Consider the following 22,671-nt stretch of genomic DNA (forward strand, 5'->3'; position numbering starts at 1 on the left):
CTGAGGTGCGGCCGGTGGGGGCAGGGAGGACCGGCTGCCTAATGCGGCCACACCTCCCATTCCAGCAAGGTGACCCACCCTGTCCCGCCTAGCCAGCAGTCTCAGGGAGGGGCCCCAAAGAACCAGATCAGAAATAGCCTTAGGCAAGGTCTTTATTCACTTGGACACTGTACAAATATTACAATTTCCTTTTGCTGCAAAAAGTATAAAAATAATCTTTATATAGGAATCCATTCGTTACTGTAAATCTTTCTAAATCTCTGCAAATGGCTCTAAACAAAGATAAATGGAAATGAAGGGGGGTGGGGGAACTATGGAGCATCAGGAGGTTGGGACCAACCCATCCAGATTCCTAGACACCTCAATTCCTTCTTACTAGCAACTCCCTCCCCAATACTCAGAGCTGGGGCCTCAGCAGAAGGGGGTACATGAGAGATCCAGAAGCTGTAGGATGAGTAGGCAGGGAAGGAAGCTAGGGTGAGGCTGGCAAAGTACTCAGCTCCATTCCATCCTTCCTTCCTGGGGGAGAGGGGCTGGACAAACTGCCCTATGGGGGCAATGGCGGGCCTGTGCCACTGGATGGCAGCTGAGCCTGAGCTATGGGGGGGGGGGGGGGGGAGGCTCCAGAAAAAGGGAGGCAAACACTTTGGCTCCATGTGGAGGGGGCTGAGCCTTTTCCCCTGCTCTGCTCACACAGAACAAACGCCAAAGCAGAAGAGGAAGGCCTGGCTAGAACTGTGCAGTAGGACAAGCTTGCAGTCTGTGACCCTCAAGCTGTGTAGGGGTAGGGGTGGGGAAGGTTCCCAGGCAGCCCCCAGCTCAGTCTGGATCCCAGACACTGGGGCATGTCTGTCAGTCAGAGGTGGAGAACAGGCACGTCAAAGAGATCACAGACACCTTCACTTTCATCCAGGTTGTAGATGTAATCGTGGTCTCCAGGGGGTGGAGAAAGGCGGAGGAGGGGGGCAAACACTGCAGAGAGTACTAGGCTGAGGCCCTGGGCAATCAATGGCCCCACCCAACAGCCACCCAACCCTGCCCACAGCCACCCCCTACCTTCCTAGACCACCCACCTTCTGAGGACATCAACTCCTCCAGCAGGTCTGAGCTCATGCACTCTGGGAATGGAGAGAACTCATTTATATTCTGACCCCCACCTTTCCATCCACTCAAGCCCATGAAAGGAACCCCCACATGCTCATTGGATAGTTTACTTTTTGCCTGGGAAAACCAACCACAATCATAAGGTGCTCAGAAGAGCAAGAAAGCAGCACTTGATGAGCCATGTCCCTATCCCCAGACCCAGGGGGGAACACTGCCTACCTCGTGTAGGATCAAAGATTTCTGACAGCTCTTTGGGGAGTTCCAGAACTGAAAGACAAGAAAGCCATGCTAGAAGGGAGAGGTCACCTCAGCCCCCACCTTCCTTGGATCCTATACTATCAACTCTTGGATTCTACATGGCTGAGGAAATGCAAGCCCTGCCCCAGGTATTCTGCTGACTGAAGTTTGGTACCCTGAGCCCAGTAGGTTTTATGCACTCCCACCTTTACCAAGCATGTATTCTGTGATACACCCTGAGCTGGGCCACCTGTCAAAGGTGGAAGACACTTTGGTGGGAACTACACAATGATGAAGCTACTATAAAGTTGACTGGGAGGAGACAGGAAACAGAAGAAAAGATGGAAGGAACACAAGAGGAGTCTATGCTGGGATTAGGAGCTTGAGATTTTCCCGAATGGGAGTTAGGGAACCACTGAAAAGATGTTTTGTTTTGTATGTGTATGTGTGCATGCTGGAGATTGAACCTAGGGCCTCACAAATGCTTAGTACATGCTCTACTCCCGAGCTGGATAAAGCTCAGTCAGGTTAGCATTTCAGAGATCATTTTTGTCATTAAGGATAAAGAGACAGATGCCAACAAATCTAGAATCCAGGTGTCCAGTAGTCATCCTGAGTGCTGAAGATGTAAGGGATAAGGGGAAAGGTGTTAAACAGACCGTACTTAGCCAGTGTGGAGTGGGCAGGGAGACCTGGACATCCAGGTACCATGCCTAGATGAGCAGGGCAGCCAGTGGACATAAGCCCATAGAAGCAGATATTAAGGAGAAAAATGAATTAAGTTACAGACATTTAAAAATGAGGTGCTCTCTGGAGAACCAGAAGGTAGACATGGAGAGCAGGCAAAAGATCTAAACTAGGAAAAGACTGGATTTTATTTCCCCGGGTCTGGAATCCTCCCAAGCAGCTGTATTTAAAAAAGTACTAAGTCAAGAAACTGGCATCACTAAAATCAAATGAGGAAAAAGCATCAGCAAGAAACAAGAGTAGCACAGCCAAGCCCCTTAAGATACCTGGTACCTCATCAAGACTAGCCCTGGGCTGGAGGCATGGCTCAGGTAGTATAGCACAAGCATAAGGCCCTTTCAAACCCCAGTACCACCAAACAAACAAGAAAAGAAAGACTCAGGCACCAGTGGCTCATGCCTGTAATCCTAGCTAATGAGGAGGCTGAGATGTGAGGATCACAGTTCAAAGCCAGCCTAGGCAGGAAAGTCCCTGAGACTCTTACCTCCAATTAGCCACCAGAAAACCAGAAGTGGCACTGTGGCTCAAGTGGAAGATAGAGCATTTGCCTTGAGCTGAAGAGCTAAAAGGGACAGTGCCCAGGCCCAGAGTTCAAGCCCCACAACTGACCAAAAAAAAAAGAGAGAGAGAGACAGAGAAAGAGAGAGAGAGAGAAAAGGAAGAGGGAGGGAGGGAGGCAGGGAGGGAGGGAGGGGAAGACCAGCCAAACTGCTATGGTGGGGTGGGGTCCTGCCAGCTGCCACCTGGGAGTGACTGTAAGATGGAGACATGGAGTGCAGCAAGGGTTTCTTTTTCAAGAGGTCCACACATAGGAGACAGGGTAGGTAAGACAGAGACACAGAGGATCAAGTGTGGATTAGGGAATCTCAGTGTGCTCCAAGAATGACAGATGGGGCTTGAGAGATAGCCAGGGAGCTTTGCATTAGCCCAGGAAGGAGACGAAAGGGCACCAGCACTGGCCTGGGTACCAGGCACCCTGCCCTGGCTGGTAGAGAGCTCTGCTATCAGGTGGGGGTTGTTAGGGGAGCTAGGTTCTTGATTCTGATCAAGGACTGGGCTGAGACTGGACTCTCCCTGCTACCTCTTGGTCAGCAGGTAAACTCACCACCTGTGGGGTCCACCTTGATGGGCTCAAAGGAGGTAGAAGAGTTGGGTCCGGATAAACTGCTGCTGCTGCTGCTGCTACTGCTGCTGCTGCTGCTGTCCAGCAGGGCAGAAGACTGCAGTGGCCTGGTATCCAGCGCTGTCGGGCCCAGTGGGAGTGAGCTGAGCTCATCATTGTCCTTGCTTTCAGTCCCAGGGCCGCCACTCACTGCAACCATATCCACCAAACCCAATCACATGGTGGTAGGAAACAGGTGGTTGAACCTGGCGGACTCGACCCCATGGTCAGGATGATCACTGTTCTGGTGTCCAGACCCAAGGTGGAGTAGGCACTATCAATTACCCCAGAAGAGAGAACCTAGAAACCAGTCACTGAAAGAGACAGGGGCCTAAAGTCTGTAGGAGGAAGATGCAAAGAAAACATGGGTCCAAGGGAGCTGCCAGAAACTGTCACCTACTGTCCCTTCACACAGACCTTCCCCATTACGAAGGGTGCATTTACTGCTACAGCAAGGAAGACTAGCAGGAACCAAGGAAAGACAGACCCCTACATCTCTTCTAATTCTCAGGATGGCACTCCACAACACAGGTAATGCTTCTAGGGATGCAAAAGGTGGCCTATCACCATTGTGCCTCACCTGTAATCTCAGCTGCCAGGCTGGCCACCCCAGGGACTTCAGTGCTGCCAGGAACAGGAGTGGGGGCAGTCAGCTGGGGGCTGCTTGGGCGTGAAGCTTCCTGGGGCTGTGCTAAGGTAGGTTTGGGCAGAGGGGGAGGAGTAGAAACAGCGGGTGGGCTCTGGAGCAGATCCTCCGGGGGTGGCACAGGCACAGCAACAGGTGGTGAACTCCATGCCTCCTTGTTCACCAGCAGCACTTCAATGGGACCACTCACACTCTTCAGGTGAATCTGGTACTTCTTCTGCCCATTGAGACCCTAGAGATTGGTAGAAGGTAGACAGAATTGCAAGCACGTATGGCTTCTATCCAACCCTGGGTCAGGGCCAGTGTCCTCTCCCACTCAGGCTGCCCATCCTCCTAGATAACCCAAATCTCCAGGCCTCCCCCATGCCCCACCCAGGACTTATCAGGCTCCCCAGTCAGCACCCACCCTTAGTTGACACCGCCTGCCAGGGCCAAGCACCCACCTCTGGGATGGGCACCTCCAGGCTGGTGCCCGATGGGGCCCGGATGGCCAGAAGGGTATCTCCTAGAATGATAAGGAGAATGGGTCGGGGCCCATGGGTTCAATCTGAGCTGGGCATAGAGGTACCTGCTCCATTAACAAAGATACTAAAAAGGAAGCCTTAACTATCACCATAGCAGCTGGGGCTGAGCTAAAGTGCTTGTTTCCCTTACAGCCAAGCACAGTATAACCAGAAAATCTAGGATCAAACACATTTGTAGAGAGATCGCTGGCATGGAAACCTCCTCTTCAGATGATGATCCCGATCTCTAGTTACAGGTGTTCTGCCCAAGACTAATGTCCCTTTCTCAGGACTGGTCTGAGGTACAAGATGGGGAAGGACCAACATCTGTATCCACAATGCAGGTGAACCAAATACAGGTTGGTTGGAAGTAGGCACCCTTGCTCTCTGCATACAAGCATGTGAGATTGTACACACATACTCTCTTCCCTGTGTCTCAGTCATACCCAAGAAACCATAGCCAGAGGACAACACTGATGGAGTGAATCCAAGAACCCATCCCAGGATTCATGTACCTCCTCAATATGGTTGTCCTCCAGGCTCCCAATGACCCTCAGACTTAGGATTTCACCCTGCCTGGTTTCTATTTAGGCAAGCTTGAGGAACCCTCTTATGAAGGCACTGAGGTGAATGCTTAGGGCCCACCCCCCTTCACCTAGGCTCTGCTCACCAGCAAAGCATCTGCAGATGTCCTCATGTGTCACGTAAGCCAAGGTGTGAAGGTTAAGGAGAACAGTTGATGCCTTGCCTGTGGTGTCAGCAGGCCACAGAAGAAACCAAACTTTTTAGCAGAGGTCTGATACAGCCCTCAGGAAAAGTTCTAGGCCCTAGGGTCTACTGCAGAGGGATCACAATCCAAAGCTGACGGAGGAAGAGGAGCCATAAAGAATACTTGTAAGGCTGGGACCTGGCCAAGGGCTACAGGACCAACCTTGCAGGAGGAACAGGGCCCCCCGCACCACAAAATAAATCCAGCCGGATCAGAGTGCCCCTTGCCCTCTCCCCCAATTAGAGACCACTAGGAGGATATCAGCTGTTCTGCACATCCTCTGTGACATTCCGGATGCTCTGCTGCACCCACACCTTGTGCTGGTCAAGTTCTTGCTCTCGCTGCTGCAGCTCCTCGATCTCTGCCTTGAGCTCAATCAGCTTGTCGGCGATCTCCCGGGTATTGCAGCCTGGCCCCACACCCCTGAGTCCAGGGAGTGAGGCTGAGTAGGGACTGCAGTGTACTCTTGAGTCCCACTGCCCCCTGATCTCTTCCCTCTGCCCCACCCACGCCCCTTGACACCTCTGGGTTGGAAACCCACCGGCCCTCCAGAATATCCCCACTTACTTCCACTGGATGCTGTTCTTGGATTTTTTCTCGATCAGCCCAATACCTTCCAATACGTTGGTAATGTCGTATATCCGCCGCTTCTGGCGCACAGCTAGAGTGTCCGCTGCCTGGCAGACAGAACAGAGTGCAAAATGCTCGGTCCCACTCTTTAGGTGGACGTCCAGTGACCTGGAGATTAGGTCTGGGAAGGGGGGTGGGGGGGAGGGTAGTCTGAGTCCCCGAGCGCGTCGTTGGCTTCCAGGCACTCTTAGCAGCTCAGGACCGTGCGGTAGAAAGAGACCTGTCACAGTCGCGTAGTGATGCTCTGACGCTCTTCTCCCCGTGCCAGCCATCCAGGGAGGGCCACGAGGGCCAAACACCTGCAGCCCCGAGCTGACGCTCAGCGGTGTCTGCTAAATGAATGGAAAAGCCCCCAGGTTCTCTCCGGTGGGAAAGCATGCTGATGGCGGCTGGCTGGCGGAGGACCGGCCGGTTCCCGCTACCGGCTCGGGCCCGGCTCCCCCCCCCCCCCCCCGCGCCCCTCAGCCCGAGCCGCACCAGCTTGAGGTCAAGCACGCCGTCCTTCGCCTCCTGCAGGAGCGACACGAACTTGGTGGTGAGAAGGCCCAGGCTCTTCTCGTGACGGCTTGGGGTGCCCGGGGGCGGCGGCGCCTGCGGCCCGGCCTCCGCCATCGTGGACACCCACCGCCTCCCCTCAGCCAGGCCAGGCTAGGCCGGCGCCGCCACCACTTCCGCTTCCGTTCTGGGACGCCGGGCCGCTAGAGCCTGGTCGCTGCTTCCGCTTCCGCTCGCAGTCCTGCCAAGGAATCTGGTGCAATTCGTATCCCCGGGTGTCGACGTAAAACCTCAGGGACCGTTAACAAATACCCAGCTGCCGAATAAGACGAAAAACAATCGCTGGAAACTCTAGAAGGACAAATTGGAGAAGGAAGTCATCGAGCAGCCCCGTCAACGGAGAAAATCTCCCGAACTTGCCTTTCCAGCTTGCACTAAGTACAGCGAAATTGTCCATTTTTTTCCATCCTTAAATACCCTTTCTTGTTCCCAGTAATTATCTTTCTACTGTCTTCACAATACAGTGCTGAGGCTATGTATCTGCCTTACAACCATTTGTCAATTTCTTGCAAAAGTTTTTTTTTTTTTTTTTTGCTTTTTTGCTTGCTTGTCGGTCGTGAGGCTTGAACTCTGGGCCTGAACGCTGTCTCTGCGCTCTTCAGCTCAAAGCAAGTGCTCTACCTCTTAAGCCACGGCACCACCTCCGGTTTTCTAGTGGTTTTTATTGGAGATCAGAGTCTTACGACTTTTCTGCCCGGCCTGGCTTTGAACTGCAATCCTCAGATCTCAGCCTCCTAGGTAGCTAGGGTTACAGGCGTGAGCCACCCGCGCCTGGCAAAGTTGGTGTTTCTTATATGTGAGTATAAGTTCCTAGAGCAAGTCCCAGCATGTAGGAAGGATTGTAGTTTGCTGGTGTCTTTTATTTTATTTTTTCCAGTCCTGGGGATTGAACTTAGGGTGTAGACTCTGCCCTTGAGCCTGTCTGTGCTCAAGGTTAGCACTCTACCACTTGAACCACAAAGCCACTTCCAGCCTTTTCTGAGTAGTTTACTGGAGGAAAGTGTCTCATAGACATTCCTGCCTGGGCTGGCTTCAAGCCATGATGCTCAGATCTCAGCGCCTTGAGTAGCTAAGATTACAGGAATGAGCCACTGGTGCCTGGCTTCATTTTATTTATTTTTATTTTTATTTTTTGGGTCCGGTCATGGGGCCTGAACTCTGGGCCTGGGTGCTGTCTCTCAGCTCTTTAGCTCAAGGCTAGCGCTCTACCACTTGAGCCACAGCACCACTTCCGGCTTTTTCCTTTTTTTGCTTATGTAGTGCTGAGGAATCGAACCTAGGGCCTCATGCATGCAAGGCAAGTGCTCTACCACTGAGCCATCTTCCCAGCCCCTTTATTTTATTTTTTTAACACTGTTAAAACACTGTTACTTACTATTGTTACTTATATTGTTTTAGGTTAGATTCTATGAAAAATAGATGTTGAGACCAGCAACAAGTCTAATGAGAGTCCATACTTGTAAAGAGAATAAGACAAGCAGAACTGGGCAGACGTAGTTAAAACAGGGCCCTCAGCCCGTATCAGTAGATCTGCAATTGGGAAAGCTTTTTGTATTGGGTCTTTGAACTCCAGTATCAACTCAGAGCCTCAGCTGTGAGATCTCAGAAACTTAATACTTCTGAAAGCTAGGAAATAAGGGCCTCTGTCCTAAAGAGTGGTTTAAGTAGTGTACCAAGTGTCTGAGCTATTTTTGCTCCCTTATAGTCCCTTCCATGGCTCCCTATCACTCTCAGGATCAACAACTTCCATGACCCTTGTCCTGCCATCAGCCCCACTCCCCCTCTTCACAACAGCTGGTGATCTCGCCTCTGCAGAGGTACACACCTCCTCTCAGGAGCCCATTGGCACAGTCTTCATACTGTTATGTCTACCTCCACATCTGAACACTTTGCCCTTTACCCCAGTTGAGGCCAGATGTGCTTACGTCTGTGTTCTTAGTACTAAGAGGTCCTGGGTGGGCCAGTCAGGACTTGGGTGATCACAGGGAATATGACCCTGCCCCCACTCATCGGGAAGTGGCGTCCAATCCTCCCCACCTCAATCCAGATGCTCTTTCCTGTTGGGAATAAAGTGCCAGAGATTCGGCTTCCTTCCTTTCTTGCTTGGAGTGAGGGGGGAGGGAGGAAGGAAGGGATTTCTGGGTTGGGAAGAGGGAGAGAGGCTTCCTTGGGGAGAAGAATTCTGCTTCTGTATGCCAGTGTGGCTGGAGTCACCCTGGCCCTGTGATCTGTGAGGGCGTGCCCCGCTCTCCTGAGGGACAGGGCCCTTCTCAAGGCTAAGGATCTCTGCAGAGAACAGAGGGCTGGACGTCTGGTCAAGTCTGGTAAGTTCTGTATCAAACTGTCTCTGGGCATCTCAGAGCAGGAACAGCCTGTCCCCCCAACCCCCAACCTGCCTCACTTCTATCTTGCAGGGAGACACAGCCCTGAACCCCAGTAGGCCAAGGCCTCCCTCTCATTTCCTGAGCGGGGGCTGGGCCAGAACCTCCCTTTTCTTTCTCAAAGGAACCTAGACAGAAGCAGCAGCCCACAGGAGCATCTACTCTGCCTACTCTAGCCTCACTACCATCCCACCTCGTCTCCATTCCTCCAGGCCGGCCATGGACTCAGAAGCCAAAAATGAAACGCAGCCCACACTTCCCCCTGGTATGAGCCTAATGGCAGGGACAGGGAGAGAGATGATGGCGAGAAAGTTGGGAATGGTGGGCTTGGGTCCTTCCCTGCCAGGTCTGACTAGAGAAGAGGGAGGAGAATGCTATCCTGGGGGAAGGGCTGAGGATCCAGAAGGGTAGCAGTTTTGCCGGCCGGCCGGGGGCTCTCCCTGACTGACATGGCTGCCCAGGCTTTTCCTGTCCGTGGCCTGAATGGCCGGAGCAGGAGAGGGCGGAGCAGCTGGCCAGGGGCGCAGCGCTAAAGTGGGCCTCAGGCATCTTCTACCGGCCAGAGCAGCTGGCTAGGCTGAGCCAGTACCGTAGCCGTGAGGTGCAACGTACCTGTTCCCTGGAAGCACGCATCAAGGTGGGCATGGAGCAGCAGGGTGGCAGGGTGGGGTGAGCTGCCGGCCAGGCCTCACTGGTTACTTCTTTCCCCAGTCAGTGGTGCAGTCTTACCTGGAAGGTGTGCAGACTGGAGTGTGGCAGTTGGCTCGGGCACTAGAGGCTGTACAGGAAACTCATGAGGCCCTGAGTCAGGCCCATGAGCTGCTCCAGAGCTTGGCCCAGGCCTCCAAGATCCTCCAGCCCCTTCGGGAGCGAGTTGCTCAGCACAAGCAACTGCAGGTCCTATCTCAGTTGCTTCCCAGGCTGCAGGCAGGTGAGTGTCTAGGAACGTTGGTTAGACCTCTGATTCCAACAGTCAATCTTCCCAAGTATTTTTCTTAGGAAGAAAAATACTAGATATGGAATTGCATGGAGAGATGCACCAGACTTCCCAGAGAGAAATCCAAGCTTCAAGTGGCACATTTAGCAGGGTGAAAAACCCGCTCATCCTGGGTTCCTTTGAGTCATCATGATGGGCCATTAGTATGGCTATTGAACACATACTGATTGTTAATGGTTTTTTCCTGTTGTGGGGCTTGAACTCAGGGCCTGGGTGCTGTCCTTGAGCTCTTTTTGCCAAGGCTAGTGCTCTACCACTTGGAGCCACAGCACCACTTCCAGTTTTCTGGTTGTTAATTGGAGATAAGTCTCACGGACTTTCCTGCCCAGTGGTTGTTATATTTTGAAAGGGCTAGGATGTGACTCAGTGGTAGAACACATGCCCAAGATTATTTAGGACCTTGACTTCAGTCCCTAACACACACACACACACACACACACACACACACACACACACACACACACACACACACACACACACACACACACACATTCTATAGCTGACTGGCCATAAATGTGTGTATGTGAATTGTCTCCTAACAGAGTGGGTAAACAGCAATTAGAGCCATGCTTCTGCCTTCTCTCCACCATCTTTGACTTCTTCATGTTCTATCAGCTCAAAGGTTGACACCTGGCCCACCAGGCTTTAAGGTCTTTTGTCTGGATCCTTCCGGATTGGCCAATGCTGTAGTAGTTATTAAGTATTTTCTATATCACCCAGCCTCAGAGTCTCCGCATTGCTGAGACCCGAGTCTGTCTTCTCTCCCTCATTAGTGCCAGCTGCAGTGGCCCATACACAGACCCTGATTGATGCCCAACGGCTTTTGGAGGCATATGTGAGCCTGCGGGAGCTGGAGCAGCTGCAAGAGGAGACATGGGGAGCCCTCGGGGGGCTGGAGTTACCAGTCTTCCAGGGGCTGGGCCTTCTGTCTGAAGCACTGGGCCAGGCTGTGGAGGCAGCTGCTGGGGCTGCAGGGCAGCTGGCACAAGAGGACCCAGCCCTGCTGGTGGCTGCTGTTCGTGTGGCAGAAGTGGAAGCTAGACGCACCACCCCCCTGGGGCAGGCTCCCCGAGACTGGCGGCAGCGATGTCTCCAGGCACTACAGACAGGCCTAGAGCGGATCCACTTTGGTACAACTGTCTTGCCAGAGCCAGGGGGCCTTGCAGGGTGGCTGGAGGGTCTGCAGGTGGCCCTGCCTGCCGAGCTGGCCATTGCAGAGGCACTAGTAGCCCCCTGCTGTCCACCACACTACAATATAGTCCAGCTCTGGACCCACACGCTGCACAGTGGCCTGCGCCGCAGCCTTCAGCAACTCCTGGCAGGGCCTGAGCTGGAAGCTGCTGACGCCTTCGCCTTGCTGCACTGGGCACTGCACGTCTACCCCGGGTCAGTGTCTTTGGAAGTGGGAGAAGTGGGAGGATGAGAGGCTGGGCCTCCATGTGACACCTAGTCACCCACTGCAGAAAGGAAATGATGGGGAACCTAGAGTTGGGGCCGGAGGCTGATGTGTCCCAGCTGGAGCCCCTCCTGACCTTGGAGAACATTGAGCAGCTGGAGGCAACATTTGTGGCCAAAGTCCAGGTAAGTCGTTGGGGTCGGGACATAGATGCTCTGCCCTTGATCGGCTCTGTCCTTTATCTGCAGAGTTGAATGTCTACCCATCTCAGCAAGTACCCTGCTACATCTTGCTATCCATCACCCTTTCTTTTAGGCAAGTGTGGCCCAGTGGCTTCAGAAAGCTCTGGATGGGGAGGTTGCTGAGTGGGGCCGGGAGCAGGAACCCAATACAGACTCATCTGGCTTCTACCACTCACCAATGCCAGCCATTGTACTCCAGGTAAGTGAGGAATAGCCAGGCAAGAGGGCGACTCTCACAGAGAACAGGGAGGTGAACAGGGCTTGGGACTTTGCTGATGATTGTCCATCCCTGCTTGTAGATCTTGGCTGAGAACATTCGTGTGACCAACATGGTCAGTGAATCACTGCAGCAGCGGGTGCACAGCATGGCCCTGTCAGAACTGGGCACATTCCTGAGGAGGTCTGCCACGCAAGGACCCACTCACAATTCCCAAGCCTGCTCCCCAGCAACTCAAAGTGGGGGTGCTGAATGGATAGTATAACCAGTGGGAAAGGGCTTATTCAGAAGAGGACTTGGAAGTGGGGTAAACCTTCCAGGGCTGGGGTGGTGGATTCACCACAGAAGCAGAAAGTCCAGGAAGCTCCTCTGCTCATTTCAGCTTCAGTGACGCTCTGATCCGCTTCTCGAGAGACCACCTTCGGGGTGAAGGCCTGGCTCCTCACTATGTGCCTTACCTACTGGCTGCCTTCAACCACCAATCAGCACTGAGGTACCCAAAGTCCCCAAGGACTGATTTCCTATTGTATATGGATCCTGCTCACATTGGGGGCACCTGTGGGTACACAGCTGATAGGAGAATCCAATCCTAATTCTGCTCATTCCTAGTTGTACGACATTGGATGAGTTACCTACGGTCTCACTCTCCTCCCCCCCTTTTTTGTCGTTGCCAATCCTAGGACTTGAACTCAGGGCCTGGGCACTGTCACTGAGCTCTTGTTCTCAGGCTTACAGTTTACCACTTGAGCCACAGCTCTACTTCTGTTTTTGTTTGTGTTTTTATTTAATAGGAGATAAGAATCTCATAGATTTTCCAGCCTGAATTGGCTTTGAATCACCATCCTCAGACCTCAGCCTCTTGAATAGCTAGGATTACAGGTGTGATCCACCTGCCCGCCCCCCCCCCCAGCCTCACTTTTTTTCTTTAATATTATGTGGGCAATAATGTAATAGTCTGAAAACTCACATGAAATAATGCATGTGAAATATCTATCACAGTGACACATGATGCCAATTACTAGTACCTTCACAAATATTCACAGGCCCTACTCTGTGCCAGGTAATATCTGAGGTTATAGATTTAAACAAAACAAGAAAAAAATTCCCTTCTTGGGAGTCCTGTTCTTGATTTTTTCCCCCACTTCCTCCTGACAGAGATTAGCACCCTTCCCTTTCTTATGAGGAAACAGAAACCGAAATAATGACTTATGTGAATAGAGCCAAATGAGTATTAGAGGCAGGTCCCTTTCTAGTTCATAGATCACGCATCGCCTAGCCTAGGCTCTAACCAGTAGTACCCTAAGCCTTCGGAACCGCCTTTCTCGCCCCGCTCCCGCCACACACTTCTGCCACAAGGTGGCGCCAGAGCGGTCTTACCCTGAAGACAGCGCGGGCCTTGGCCTTGGTCCTGAAGTCTTACTTTTTGGTCTGTCCAGCTCTTCACTGTCTGTCCTGCTGCCCGATGGAGTCGCTTCAGGGATCTTGGCTCCGGTAGAAGGCGCACTGGACGAGTTGCAGAGGAGGATCTGCCGTCTAGTGTTGGAGGAGCTGCAGGTGGAGTTGCAGGTGAGGCTTCCTTCCAGTCGGGATGGGTGAGGATGGGAGGTGGAGAATCAGACTGTATGGCAGGATCTCTGTGGACTGCTGCATCCGGATCATTTCTACAGCTTCATCTCCGCCCTGTACGTTTTCCAGCCCATGTTTGCGGCTTTGCCCTCGCGCCGGTGGCTGTCGAGCTCTGAATTGTTGGACCGTGTGTGCGAGCAGACGTCGCGCTTCTGCCAAGACTTCTGGCGAGTGAGGAAACCCGCAGCTCAGGTGTGTGTTGCGGGGCGGGGCGGAGAGGGGAAGAGGGGCGGCGAGAGGAAAGCCCGCGGAGGGGACAATTCGGATGGGAAAGGCGATCTGGACACCACCGTCACCTGCAGCTGCTGCTGGCGGAGGCAGAGCGCACCGTGGTGTTGCAGTACCTGCGCGCGCTGATGCAGGGCCGTCTAGTGTGCCGCGGCGCGGACGAGCGCACCCAGGCGGCCGAGCGCCTGCTGCACGACGCCGCTCAGCTTAAGGAGCTTTTCCTCGGTTTGGTGAGAACTCGATGGGCAGGGCAGACAATGGACTGACCCTCGGCTGGGAACCCAGGGGGCCATTGTGAAACCCTGCTCACATGTGTCTAGGGCCTGGAAGAGAGCGTGCATTGCGCACCCGTGCTGCTCGCGCTGAGAGAATTGCTGAATCTCAGCGACCCTACCCTGCTTGGCCTCGAGGTGGCAGGCCTTCGGCAACAATTTCCCGACGTGAGGTACGGAGCGGGGAAGGAGGGGGTGGGGGATGTGAGGAATTGAGTAAGTCCCAGAGAGAAGGGGCGGGGCCTGATGCTTCCCGGTGGTGACCCTGCAGCGAGGATCACATCTCCGCCCTCTTGGACCTGCGCGGGGACGTGTCCCGGGAGCAGCGCCAGGCTGCGCTCAGCTCCCTGCAGGCCGGTCCGCCGCCCTCGCCCTCCACCGGCCGTCGAGTACTCTTCAGCCTGGTGCCGGCGCCCGCGCCCTCGCTCTCCTCCTGCCTTCCCTCCGGCCCTTGCTCCTGAGGCTCCTCAACCAGCAGAATAAAGCCATGGCCTCCTCCATATGCCTGAATCTCTATGTGTTGGGGAAAGTTGTGTGAAGGTGGTGGTGAAACGAAGGCGACTGTGAAGGTCAAAGGGTCCTTGCACAGAGACATCACTTAATTATCCAGGCTGCAGGCCTAGTACGCCGGCAGCGCCCTGTCTACCCAGACATCCGCCTGCGCTATCATTGAGTACCCAAACTGCTCCTCTACGTGTCCATGCCTGGGCAAAGAGCTGGTGTTTCGCCGGCCCTGACTCCCATCTTACAGTAGCATTGGAAACCTAGAAACCCGTGGAGGGGCGTGTCTAGAACAAACCCCACCCACATACGTAGTGTGGTGGACTCCGCCCTCTTGGCTCCGACTGCCTCCGCCCACAATGGTTTTAGGCGCTGGCTGTGGCAAAGACGGTGTCCGCGCGCCCTCCCGGGAGCGTGCGCGCGCCCGAGGGCGTGCGTCCTCAGTGTTGGCTCTCGCAGGCTGGGTTGCCGGCTACCGGCTTTGCAGAGCGGAAAACGCGGACGATAAGAAGAGGAGGAAACAGGTGGGAGCGCGGCTCGCGGACCAAACCATCTCTCCACTCTAAAGGCCAAGACAAGGCGCGCGACGCGACCCCTTTTGGTCTATCAAAGAATTCCCCCTCCCAACTCCATTGTCCTCTTGCCCCACCCTCCATTGGGCACGCCCTTCACCCTATTTCCCGCCATCTATTGGCTGCAGGTCTCGCCCCTCCCGGGTCTCTTGGTTCCCATTGGCAGCTCTTTTACGTTAACTTCTCTCGGGGTTTCTTATTGGTGCAGGCCACACCCTCCCATTCGTCACCAGACCCCGCCTTCAGCAGGCTGGGGCGCCTCCTCTAGCCTTCATTCATTCTGCATCCAGGGCTGGGTGCTTGGAATTTAGGGTGAATCGGACCCGTCCCTGCCCTTGGGGAGGTTGAGTCATGTTGGAGGACATGTACCTAGGCTCCGACAATGACAGCCTAGGGAAGCAAAGAAGCCATCGAGAAACTGGGACCCCCTAAACGCCAGGAAGGCTTCCCGGAGGAGGTGAGGCCTAAACCAAACCCTGAAAAATGCTTAAGAGTTTTCCCCAAGGAGACATTGCCATGGTTTCCTTGGTGCAAGGAGCTGAAACGTGGAAGAAAATGGTTATTTCTGGTAATTTTGTGGAGGTAGGTGGAGGGAAAGAAGGGGAGATGGTAGGAACTGGTTCAGATGCAGCCTGGAGACCAGTAAGGAGCCCAGGAATGTGTGTAGTTAGCCCAGGGAATTAAGCCTGAGGCCTGAAATGTTTTGTTTTGTTTTTAGCAGTATTCATACTGATTTATATCTTAAATATATTTTTGCAATACTCATACTGATTATTTTTATTTATATACATTAGTTATACGGGAGGGGAATTTCATTGAGACTTTTCCGCTTATGTAAGCAATGCATTCCAATTAATCTCACCCCCTGTATTACTCTCCCTTCCCTTCCTATCCCCTTTCTAAAACAATAAGACCTAAATTTTTTTTCAAGCACCTGGACACTAGTCAGAGTGGAAGGTGGGTGGGGGTGAAGGAAGATTAGAGGGAAATGGAGAAACAATGCTGGAAGGAATGATTCCAGTTCTGAAAAAGCAGTGTTTGTGTGTGTGTGTGTGTGTGTGTGTGTGTGTGTGTGTGTGTGTGTGTGTGTGTGTGTGATACTGGAGATTGAAATCAGGGGCTAACAATTACTAGGCTGGTGTTCTGTCATTTGAGACATACCCTCAACCCTGCTTTTGGCTGGTTATTTTGGAGATGTAGTCAAGAGGACTTTTCTGCCAGGACTGGCTTCAAATTGTGATCCTCTGGATCTCACCCTCCTTGAATAGCTAAGATTATAAGTGTGAGCCACAGGCCCTTGGCTCAGATTCATTATTTATGAGCCCTACAATGGGATAAGCCCTGTCTGGAACCCTGGAAAGAACACAAATATACCATTCAAATATACCATACAGAGAACATTTATGGAACTACTCTTCAGAGTGAAAACTGCATCCCAGAATAATAATTCTGTGAAAAGTGGGAGGGGAGAGAAGGTTTACTATTCTACAGAGGTTTGTACAGGACTTTTCTGATAATATAGTATCTGTGCAGAAACTTGAAGAAAGTGAAACAGTGATTCATGTCATTTTATGAGGTGGACCCTTTTTGGATAAGGAACATGTTTCAGTTTGAGACGTTCCTTAGTCAAGTAAAAATGTAAAAATGTTATATTAAGACCGGCAACACTGGTCTAAAGTTTATGGAAGGCATGGTGGTTCAAACCAGTAATACCATCTACTTGGGAGGCAGAGATTGGAGATCAGAGTTCAAGACAAGCCTGGGAAGAAAAGTTGGCGAGAGTCCATCTAAATAAGTGGCTGAGCAGTGTGGCATGCATCTGTCATCCTAATAACAAAGGGAAGCACAAATAGACTATTGCAGATGAGGTTGGCCCTGGCATAAAGGAAAACCCTATCTCGAGAATAGCAATGTAAAAAGGGGCTGGTTGAATGACTCAAGCGTTACAGTGACTGCTTAACAAGTACAAGGTCCTAAGATCAAACACCAGAATTACTTTTTTTAAAAAGTATTTAATTTTTTAAAATAGGTTTTAAAACAATGTGTTTAATATACTTAGAGCCATGAGAAGGCTAGGGGTATGTCTTCATGGTAGAGAGCATGCTTACTTTGCAAAGACCTGGGTTTGATCCCCAGCAACAGAGCAAAAAAAATCTATGATCATGGATGAGATTACTATGAAGTGAGGATCAACAGATTCTCACAGACACATCTTGATGCATTAATGTTGAGAGATCAGGCAGATGGGAATGACAGGTAACTGGCAAGGAAGACCAAAAAGGAACAGCCAGTGGGGAGGGAGGAGAACTTCTAGTGTGTTTGAAATGTGAAATGGACAGTACATTAAAGGGATTGAGCCAAGCACTGCTGATCAATATGAAGATCATAGATGACCTTGATTGGGTCAATTTGAATGGAGTGTGGGGGAAACACTAACAGGAGCAAACTTAAAGAATAGGAAAGAAGGAATTGGAGACTGAGTATATGTGAGTCAGGGCATTGTGCTATAAGGAACACCTAGGGAGAGACACAGTGGGATGGTAATTGGAGGGGGTGTGGGTTCAAGTGAAGGTTCTGTTTTGTTTTGTGTTTAAGATAGAGAAATAACATATGTTTATGCTGCTGGAAAGAATCCAACGATGAGGAAGTGATTGATGATGTAGGAGTGGAGAAGCGCTGAATTTCAGTTCCCCAGCAGACAAGGGAGCTGGAAGGCTGGAGCTTCCAGTCAGTCTCAAGTCTCTGCAGAATCAGGGATATATGCCCTGACGCTGGCCTTAGATGACCACTGGAAAGATGCCTCAGCTAAAGGGCAGACATGGGACTGGCTTGGATTTATTGAAGTTTCCTTCTGCTTCCCAAAAGCAGTTTCTAATTTGCATTTGAACAGATGGCCCACAGGAGAGAGAGGGCATTTCAGGTGGGGCCTGGCACTATGGCATTCAAACTGAGGTCACCTTGGCAGGAGACTATGGGTAAAACCAGATGGCAGGACCAAAAAGATACTATAGGTAGAAGGCAGCTCCTAGAGTTCTCTCAATTACTGATGAGTCCAGGCAGCTGAGGCTGCAATTTGTGAGCTCCCACAGTGGGTGAATGCTGAGCACAGAGATTAGAACTATGGGTTAGAGGCTCAGTCCTTGCTCCTTGAAGCTCCCAGGCTAAGGGACTGCATTAAGCACTGTCTAGGTAGATATATAAAATAGCTCTTCTTTTTGGTTTGCTCCAGGGCAAGTGTTTGGATTGGGGTAGCAGCGGATCCTGGGCTCACATGGGGCCTAACAAGGGGAGGGGGTGGGCACAGAATGTCCTGTTCCTCTGACTACATCTACTCATCCTGGTCTCCACATGGCCTTCTGTGTTCTCAGAGGTTGGCAGTGTGGGGAAGTTGGAACAACCCGGCTGGATGCAACCCCCAGGACAGAATGGTGCTGGATTCAGGGGCTCAGGTGTATGAGCAGGCCCCCCTCAGCCTGCCCACTCCCTTGTCCCAGAGCCATAGGCTGAAGTCCTCAGACCAAGATGGGCCACCCCTGTGCTCCTGGCCTCAGTCGCTGGCTCTGGCAGTGCAGCCCCAGACTGAGTGGCAGACCTTCTCAAAGCAGCACTCGGACCACCGTGGCCACATGCGTCGTAGCGAGAGTATCTGCACTGTAAATAGTGTTGGTGGACGAGGCCGTGGCATCCAGGGACTGGCCTCATCCAGGCGAGGACTAGACCCAGGTGGAGGCACCCTGCGGTCTGCGGCCTCCCTACCCCACATTGCTAAGACTCGAAAAGATGCAAGCAATGGTACTTCCAAGAGCCCTTGCATGTTGGTGGCTCTTCGGCCAACCAATATGGACCATGAGCGGAGTAAGTTCTTCCAGTCCAATTACACCTACAATCCACAGTTCCAGTACCAGGAGCCCATGCCCACAGCTGTGCTGGAAAAATACCGCGAAGCCTCTGGACAGTTCATCCAGCAGGTCAGTCCAGTCTGCCCACTTCACCTTGCCCTAACCACCCAAGGGGTCTGGCCTGACCAGCCACTGTGGCTCTCTGTGCAGGCTGTTGGCATCATTGAGGCTGTCCTGGAGAAGTTTGGCACCTATGAACACTTTGAGGCCTCCACGGGTGGCCAGCTGTTGACCAAGTGCCAGATTTGGTCCATTGTGCGCAAATACATGCAGAAGGAGGGCTGTGTTGGGGAGGTGAGCTTGCCCTGTTTTCAAGACCCCTCTTCTACATGGCACAAATTGGGCTACACATCTGATCAGGTGTGCCTCCGAAGGTCTGCCCCTGCCCCAGGGAGGTGGGAGCTGGCTCTATGGAGAAGTGGAAAAGGATGCGTGGCCAATGTCTAGCCTGGTTGCCCTGAAGCATGGGGGGACAGGGACTGCATGCATATCAGCCCGGAGGCTGGTAGCCTTGGCTCAGCCTGTCACCACTGCCACCTGCAGATTGTGGTACAGCTGAGTGAGGACCTGCTATCCCAGGCAGTGATGATGGTGGAGAACAGCCGACCCACCCTGGCCATCAACTTGACTGGAGCCCGCCAGTACTGGTTGGAGGGCATGCTGCGACACGAGATAGGTCAGGCTGTGGGTGGCAGGTGGGTGGGTTGGGATGAGAGGGGGCTGAGAGTTGGGAGGGTGAGGGGGGCCCCAGTCACCCCCTCCTTTGTTTCTCCCTCTTCCCTCCAGAGGAGGAGGACAGGCCTTTTCCCCTCCCTCCCTCTCGCTCACAGAGGTAGGCCAGCAAATGCCTGCCCACTCTCTGGCCTCACTCCCACTCTTGCTCTTTGGGTTTCTCTCCAGTTCTATCCCATTTCCCTTGACAATGGGGGCAAGGCTGCTGAGACCCAGATGGGACAGAAGGAAAAGTTGTAAGAGTCTGACTAGCCCAGCCAGCAAGTAGGTGGGAAAGCTGGGCTCTAGGAATAGCTTACCACACAAAGCCCAGTTTAGGAGGGGAAAGGCCAGGCCAACCACCATTCCTTTTTGTTCAGGCATGCCATTGCTCTGGGCAAGAGGTGGTTTTTCTGACTGCATTTCCATGCCTGTCAAAATGATTGGTTTGGGCTCTGGGAATGTTGGCGTGTCGTTGGCTGTGTTCTTTTTGTCTAGGGGGCAGCATGTGTTTGGTGGAGAGAAAGGAAGAGAGGAGGGAGAAAGCTCTAGATGGGGGGGGGGGGGCTATTCATCTATGTGGATGCAAGTTCACCTGACGAGGGCCTGGGGTTGGGTGAGTATGCGTTTGTCCGGGATTCATGGGCACGCTCTGAGTTTGGGGACAGGAGGACACAAGAGTCCCCTAGGTAGGCTGGGTGCTCCAGACACCCCGCCCAGTGCTGTTTCCCCCCCATTCTCCCCGCAGGTACCCACTACCTGCGGGGCGTGAACAACGCTAGACAGCCCTGGCGTAGTGCAGAGGGCCGGCTGCAGTATGGCCTTCGGCCAGCCAACCCCACGGAGGAGGGCCTGGCCAGCCTGCACAGCGTGCTGTTCCGCAAGCAGCCGTTCTTGTGGCGCGCAGCCCTGCTCTACTACACCATCCACCGCGCCGCGCACATGTCCTTCCGCCAGCTCTTCCAGGACCTGGCGCGCTACGTGCAGGACACCAATGTGCGCTGGGAGTACTGCGTGCGTGCCAAGCGGGGCCAGACCGACACCTCCCAGCCTGGTGGGTGCTGCAGCCCGGGGAAGGCCTGAGCTGGGATGGGGTGTCGGATAGTGCTCCAGGCAAGGATGTCTCTCTGATCCCCACTTCACAGGCTGCTTCAGCAAGGACCAAGTGTACCTGGACGGCATTGTGCGCATTCTGAGGCATCGCCAGACCATTGATTTCCGGCTGCTGACCATTTTGGGCAAGGTGAGGAGTTATCCAGGTCTTCCCAGGCCCTAGCCAGCTTTCCCCTTCTCCTTGCTCCCCAGAGTCAGAGTCATGCTCCATTGAGGCCTGGATGCCAGGCCTGAATGGTGGGCGGAAATGACTGCCTGGCAGCCTGCAGATGTATGTATAGATACTGCATTTCAAAGGAGGTGAGCATTCCAAACCAAGCGCAGGTCTGGGGAAGGGGTCTGGGGAAAGGTCCTGGGAAAATGGCTAGGAACTGAGTCCCTGGTACTGAGTGTTTATACTACACTGGAATAGAGAGGGAAAGTGGAACATGCAGCTAGCTAGAAGAGCTTTAGGCAGAACTGTAAGGGATACTTTAGAGGGCGCTGGATGTAGGGAAGTAAGATTCAGGGTGGCTCAGTGGTAGAGTGCTTGCCTTGCATGCATGAGGCCCTGGGTTCGATTCCTCAGCAGCACATAAGCAAAAAGAAAAAAGCCGGAAGTGGCGCTGTGGCTCAAGAGTGGGAAGTAAGAATCATGGATCAATTGGATACACCTTTGTAGGTGAGGTTTAGGCTGGGATGGAGATGAGTAGGGTTGTAGGGAAAACATAGGTGTTGAAAGGAGGCATGCAGGGGACCAGCCCTGAAAAAAGTAGTGAGATCCTGTTTCAAAAACAAAAGGGCTAGCTCTCGTGGTAGAACACTTGGCTTGTAAGCACAAGCCCTTGGGTTTGCTTCTCAGTACTGAAGAGAGAGAGCTCAAAATCCAGGTTTGAGCATAGAGATACATAATATAAATATGAATCAGGAGGGGAGGAGTCCCGGGAGCTCTACATGAGTGGAGCTGGGATGAGCTGGTAGAAAGTCAGGGAGCTCTGGTTAGCCCTGAGGTGTAGCTCTTTCCCTTTCAGGTCTCCTATGAAGATGTGGACCATCTGCGGCCCTATGGAGTACTAGATAAGACCCGTGTGCCTCACTTCATGCAGGACTTGGAACGCTACAGGCAGCAGCTAGAGTACATCATGACTACCAACCGGCTGGATGAAGCAGAGCTTGGCCGTCTGCTGCCTGAGTGATATTGGTTGAGGGCAACAAGCAGAAGCCCTGGACAGAGGTCTCTAGGTTGGCCCCCAGAACACGAAGCTGTCTGCTCTGTGTTTCCACAGCCTAGATGTTTCTTGTGGGCATTGGGAGGCCAAGGAGCATCCTGGGAGGACAAGACAATGTCTAAAAGTTTTTGTCTCACTAGCTTTACTGGGGCCTATGGGCCAGTATCAGCAGGCATACAACTGAACTGAGAAGAGGCCTGGGGCCAGAAGGGAGCTGAGCATCCATGGGGACATAGGGTAGTTTGGGAATAGAAACTCAATTCTTGCATGAGATGGCTTTGGGTATCCTGTACTCCAATCTCTTCCTCCACCTGGCCCATTGGTGCTCATTCAGCATTCATGCTGCCTACCTCTCACTGGGTCTTAGTGGAGGTTGGGAGTAGGGTTATTGCTTGTGCCTGAGGTCCTGGCTTGTATACAGCCTCGAAGGGCAGGGGTTCTGGTAGTAGCGACCCAGCTGGTCTGGGGCTTGCTTTCAGCATTTTGCTTCTCTCACTGGTCATGTATATATCCATATTTATGTGCTCTGCTTCCTGAGGTTGGAAGGGATAGGCCACTCCTGGAAGGTTCCAATTAGTCTAAGCCCCACTCTCATTACATACACACAGAGATACGTATCACTGGGTGTCAGGCCTTGTGAGTCTAGCCTAAGAGCTCACCTGGCCCTGTTCCCACTCACCCCACCAGTTTCTGATGTTTCTGTCTCATGCTCTCACAGCTTGTCTCTGGCAGAAGTTGGGCTAGTCTGTGAGCAGCTACAATCAAGCCTATAAGGCAGGCCCCTAGGGTTTGTTAAATCCTGAGCCCTTCTTGGACCAGGAGAGGTACAGAGCTGGTTGTTGCTTCCAGTTTCACTGCAGACTCAGCCGTGTAAAGTTGGTCAGTCCCACTCCTACTATAGGCTTGTCCTATGTAGAACTGGGAAACCACAGCTGGGAAGTTCTTAGTCAATGGA

General features: G+C 52.8%; 3 protein-coding genes across 5 annotated transcripts; 2 read left to right on the forward strand and 1 right to left on the reverse strand.

Annotated features, from left to right (window-relative positions):
- Positions 1-134: 134 nt before the first annotated feature.
- On the reverse strand, positions 135-6,474 carry LOC138815421 (transcription factor E2F4). Its single transcript, XM_070004819.1, has 10 exons — positions 6,276-6,474; positions 5,736-5,845; positions 5,430-5,591; positions 5,070-5,113; positions 4,340-4,401; positions 3,831-4,128; positions 3,194-3,400; positions 1,324-1,371; positions 1,074-1,118; positions 135-972 (listed from the first exon to the last, which is right to left on the reverse strand). The coding sequence occupies exons 1-10, from the start codon at positions 6,408-6,410 to the stop codon at positions 857-859; spliced, it is 1,227 nt and encodes a 408-aa protein (XP_069860920.1). The 5' UTR covers positions 6,411-6,474; the 3' UTR covers positions 135-856.
- Positions 6,475-8,505: 2,031 nt separating this feature from the next.
- LOC138815324 (exocyst complex component 3-like protein) lies at positions 8,506-14,196 on the forward strand. The gene is made up of 14 exons (XM_070004665.1): positions 8,506-8,677; positions 8,859-8,999; positions 9,196-9,371; positions 9,446-9,665; positions 10,505-11,117; positions 11,195-11,312; positions 11,443-11,568; positions 11,669-11,769; positions 11,969-12,079; positions 13,023-13,152; positions 13,282-13,404; positions 13,515-13,670; positions 13,761-13,885; positions 13,984-14,196. Exons 2-14 carry the CDS (start codon positions 8,954-8,956, stop codon positions 14,171-14,173), a joined length of 2,235 nt encoding a protein of 744 aa, XP_069860766.1. The 5' UTR covers positions 8,506-8,677; positions 8,859-8,953; the 3' UTR covers positions 14,174-14,196.
- Positions 14,197-14,587: 391 nt separating this feature from the next.
- LOC138815325 (microtubule-associated tyrosine carboxypeptidase 1-like) lies at positions 14,588-21,984 on the forward strand. Of its 3 annotated transcripts, none has more exons than XM_070004666.1 (8): positions 14,588-14,737; positions 14,994-15,242; positions 18,154-18,753; positions 18,835-18,978; positions 19,228-19,360; positions 20,144-20,449; positions 20,541-20,638; positions 21,519-21,984. In XM_070004666.1, exons 3-8 carry the CDS (start codon positions 18,211-18,213, stop codon positions 21,681-21,683), a joined length of 1,389 nt encoding a protein of 462 aa, XP_069860767.1. In that variant the 5' UTR covers positions 14,588-14,737; positions 14,994-15,242; positions 18,154-18,210; the 3' UTR covers positions 21,684-21,984. The 3 variants fall into 3 exon arrangements, with proteins under 3 accessions (XP_069860767.1, XP_069860768.1, XP_069860769.1); XM_070004667.1 differs by having other exon boundaries at positions 15,076-15,242; XM_070004668.1 differs by lacking the exon at positions 14,994-15,242.
- Positions 21,985-22,671: the final 687 nt, after the last annotated feature.

The sequence above is a fragment of the Dipodomys merriami genome, unplaced genomic scaffold (genome assembly GCF_024711535.1).
Source record: "Dipodomys merriami isolate MVZ:Mamm:240054 unplaced genomic scaffold, mDipMer1.0.p SCAF_64, whole genome shotgun sequence".
Taxonomy (NCBI): Eukaryota; Metazoa; Chordata; class Mammalia; order Rodentia; family Heteromyidae; genus Dipodomys; species Dipodomys merriami.